This window comes from Poecilia latipinna, unplaced genomic scaffold, assembly GCF_001443285.1.
Source record: "Poecilia latipinna isolate Pla-1442-1.1 unplaced genomic scaffold, P_latipinna-1.0 Scaffold2396, whole genome shotgun sequence".
Lineage (NCBI taxonomy): Eukaryota > Metazoa > Chordata > Actinopteri > Cyprinodontiformes > Poeciliidae > Poecilia > Poecilia latipinna.
In genome coordinates this window covers 15,193-19,536 of record NW_015115012.1, presented here as the reverse complement: position 1 = coordinate 19,536, position 4,344 = coordinate 15,193, and the positions used below count along the sequence as shown (strand labels likewise).

At 37.5% G+C, this 4,344-nt stretch overlaps 1 protein-coding gene across 1 annotated transcript in view; it reads left to right on the top strand.

Moving 5' to 3' along the window:
* Positions 1 to 472: 472 nt before the first annotated feature.
* LOC106937641 (integrin alpha-X-like) overlaps positions 473 to 4,344 on the top strand; it is a gene marked incomplete at its 3' end in the record, with an annotated part of 13,063 nt that continues 9,191 nt past the window's right edge. Inside the window, exon 1 of the mRNA XM_015019263.1 lies at positions 473 to 773. Within this exon, the coding sequence (XP_014874749.1) occupies positions 737 to 773 (37 nt within the window). The remainder of the gene's footprint in view (positions 774 to 4,344) is intronic.

Below are 4,344 nucleotides of genomic sequence, written 5' to 3'. Positions count from 1 at the left end.
CCATTAACTAGGTTAACAATTAACCTAGTTAATGGTGACCTAGTTAATCACCATTAACTAGGTTAACCTTTAACCTAGTTAATGGTGACCTAGTTAATCACCATTAACTAGGTTAACCTTTAACCTAGTTAATGGTGACCTACTTAATCACCATTAAGGAATTATTTACTTAAAACAAGTTTCGATACCTTGCATCAAACGTTTTGTGTTTTTGCAGTGTATTGATGTAAACTAAGCAGTATCAGTAGTTCATAAAAAGTACAATAGAAAGATTGTGTTACTTCAGGAAGAGAACTGCTGCTGGTCTATGTGGGCAGGCAGCAACCAACACCCACAGAAGGTTTCTTTTAAGGATGTGACTTAATTTTTTTATTTCCACATTAAGCAACATGATCAAACCCAACCAGGAAGATGGCAGAACAACACCTTATTAGGACATGACCTGATTATTTCAGGATTTCGAGTTAAAACAACCCAAACACAGATGACCAAACACCAATTCTGTTACCTCCACCCATTGTTTTACCCTGAACCAACTAAAGCTGCTAGATTTCACATTACAATTTTAAAGGTCAGAAGAGAAAAAGGGTAAATGACAATATTTCTCTTCTGAGTTGAAAGTGACCCTGTTGTAACTCCTCCTACATCATGGAAAGTAATGCACTCCCTCTCAGTTTAAATTGGTTGACCAGAGTGGAAATCACACTTTTAGTTTGATCTCAATGCCAGAAACACAATGGACTGGATAATTACTGTGGCACTTTTCTGTTCAGGTAAGGAAAGTTTGTGTCTTCTGATTTCATGCAGATGTTTTAAATAATCTGCCAAAGTGAAAACTGTCAGAGCGATTACTTGATGGAAGCTGCAGACAATAAAATAAGTTTCTGTTTTACCTATTATTTCTTGGACGCCTCAAAACAAAAATCACAAATAACCTAGAAGTGCAAGACATAAGAACGTTTAAAATAGTTTTTGTATATCATCCAATGATAAACTGTAACAAAAGTAAAGTTTATTATGTTGCGACTGTGGTAGGACTTATCATCAGAATGCATGTTAAAAATGGTCATTACATTTAATTGTGTTAAATGTAACTGTGTTAACTGTAACTTTATTAAATTCCCTTTACAATTTTCTTCATCATGACAAATATTTTCTTTTGCTTAGTCCAAACGTTCCGTCAGTTTTCAAAATGTCGGATTTTATTTCTTTGGAATTATTTTGAACTTTTCTTAAGAATAAGCAACGCGAATCTATTAACAAGAGTCAACGCTCTTAAATTAATTATCTTTCATGGTCAAACTGTTTTATATATCTCTGTTCTGTGTAAGCATTTCGATGGTGACACAGGTTCCTCTTGAAAATGAAACTTTTATTTGTGTTGGGTGTGAACCTGGTTAAATAAAGGAAATATTAAAAGTGAAATCAGGTGAAAATGTTAAGATTGCCTGAATGAGCTGGCGGCAAAAGCATCAGAGAAAAGATTAACTTTTAGTTGCGTCTCTTGGACGAAAGCTTTTAAATGCAGGTTTTCTGTAAAAGTAATTAAAAACATCTTACTGTCACAATCTTCGTGGCAGATGTTGAGTAATACCCCAATACAGGAAAAAGGGAGGCAGAAGGGAAGTGAAAATATATGTGTTCAGTAAGACAAAAATAAAAAATAAGACAATGAAACTAGTTAAATTTATTACAAACCAGAAAGAGGAAGAAGATGAGTTACACAGGGCAGGGCGGGTGACAAAGCAGATGAACCAGAGGTGACTCAAGAATCAAAATATTCTGAGATGAACTGATGAGTGGAACAAGAATCAACCAAGAAGCAAATGAGAGAGCTGTCAGAGAATGAACAGCAAAACAGAGACCGGTAACTAATAAGCGATGCCCGATTACAACACAACTAGATGTAAGAGACTCAAAACCAGCAGCAGACTGGGAAATTTAGAAATGGTACAAGAACAGGAAGTAAAGAAAACACAGAACAGAAATGACCAGACCACACGCTTTCCAACACTTCGTCTGAAGTATAGAAATCGGTTCCAACAGCTCAAGTCAAGTTTGTTTGCACATTTTAGCACCAAGCCAGTTAGAAGTGCTTTACATCACACAGTCATCGATCATGAAACAAGTAATTAGGGGTTCCTTAATTTTCATTAATTTTGTGAGATCGTGATCAATTCATACTTAAATGTGAAGCCGATCTGACCCACCGAACTTATCTACCTCATCAGAGGTCTAAAGGTCAACCACTGTCCTCTTCTAGACTGGCCCACCAGCAATTTAGCTTTCATGTGTGCTTGTTTCCAGTTAACAACCATCAGCCCCCTGTTGCCAACTCAGCGACTTTATGGCTATATTTAGCAACATTTCAGACGAAAAAAGGAATCAGCAAAAATCTGAATAGGCAGCTCAGGCTTTTTATAGAGCAAATAATCAGCGATTGGCCAGAAAACGGCAATCGGTGTCTCCCTTCGAACAATAGACATTACATTTTGTCAAATGTCATCAAAATCATGAAGGAAAAACAGATATGTTGATCAATGTTTCACTAACAACAAATGAAAGGCAACTCTCAACAGGTGGGCTTTTAGTTTAGATACAAAGCATTCAGTGTTTCAGGTGTTTTGCCGTTTTCCAGAAGTTTGTTACAGATTTGTGGTGAATAGAAGCTGAATGCTGCTTCTCCATGTTTTGTTCCGGTTCTAGATGCACAGCAGAACCAGAACCGGAAGACCTGAGAGGTCTGGAAGGTTGCTATGACAACAGTAGATCTTTAATGTACTGTGGTGCTAAGCTGTTCAGTGATTTAACATCAGTATTTTAAAGTCTATCCTCTGAACTGCAGAGAGCCGGTGTAAGGACTTTAAAACTGGGGCGATGTGCTCCAACTTCCTGGTTTTAGTCAGAACATGAGCAGCAGCGCAGTGGATCAGCTGCAGCTGGGGGATTGTTTTTTTCAGGCAGACCTGTGAAGACACTGTTCCAATAATCAATGAATAAACATATGGCTGAGTTTCTCTAGATCTTGCTGAGACATTGACCCTTTAAGTCTAGACATGTTCTTCAGGTGATAGAAGGCCGAATTTGCAACGGTCTTTATGAGACTCGGAACGTTCAGATCTGACTCCATCACTATACTCAGATTTCAGGTCTGATCACTAATTTCTAGTTGTAATAACTGAAGCTTTGTGCTGACTCTAGGTTGTTCCTCATGGGGTCCAAAGATAATAACTTCACTTTTGATTTTATTCAGCTGGAGAAAGTTATGGCACATCCAGGCATTTATCTGTTCCAACCATCTGTTCAGTGCTTGGATGGGTTCAGAGTCACCAGGTGACACGCTTTGTAGTGAATTGGAAGAGTAAAATCCCATTAAGTGAGAGCCAGCTCCTCGATTTTTTTCTCCCATTTGCTGCTCAGCTCTCACTCTCAGTGACTTCACCCTGCTGCCTGCAGAGCTTTGTTTTGCTTGGCAGGACGTTGATCCAATTATGTTCTAAAAGGATGTAAATCTAACCAAAGGTAACATTACTAATTTTAAATATATGAAGCTAAATTGATTGTGGAGAAAGAAAATCCAACAAATAGAATCTGTGATACAGGAAAAATCCAAGACATTTATGGGAGCAAAATCTATTTCAGTTTTTACAGTAAAAAAATAACAAGCCAGTTGCATGATACAACTTAAATATTAAAACCTGACTGCAATATTCAACTTACACTGTTAACTTTATTGTTCCTGTTTCCTGTGACATTTGAAAGGTTTGGTCTTTAGTGCTCTCTAGTGGTTAAACACTGACATTGCAGAACATGTCTGTTCTCTCCTGCATTCTTCACCAAAATATCACCGTACTCAGTCATTAAATTGAATTAAAGAGATTCTGTGGATTTGTTCTTTTTTTCCTCAGTGCTAAAAGCTGCAGTCGGCTTTAACGTTGATTCTGGGGCTTGGAAAACCCTGACAGAAAATGAAGAAAGTTTTGGCTACCAGGTGGTGCAAAGACAATCAGAGTGAGTCATCTCGATTCAATTTTTAAAAAACGTTTGAAAGATGTTGTCACCAATGATTGTGTTTCTCTCAGTCTGCTTGTCAGCGCCCCACTACTACAGTATGAAGGGAATAAAAGGGGACGGATATATCAGTGCAACACAGGAGGCAGTTGCAGCAATCTTGTTGCTCTAGGTAGGAATCATTTTACTACCAATATTATGAACGCACAAATTTCACAATAAAGACATTTAAAAGTACAAATTTTATAAGTTCATATCATGACCAGAGGTTGGTTGCAGCAGGAGCTTAAAGGAAAGATTTTACACTAAATACTGAACAATGTCAAACATGCT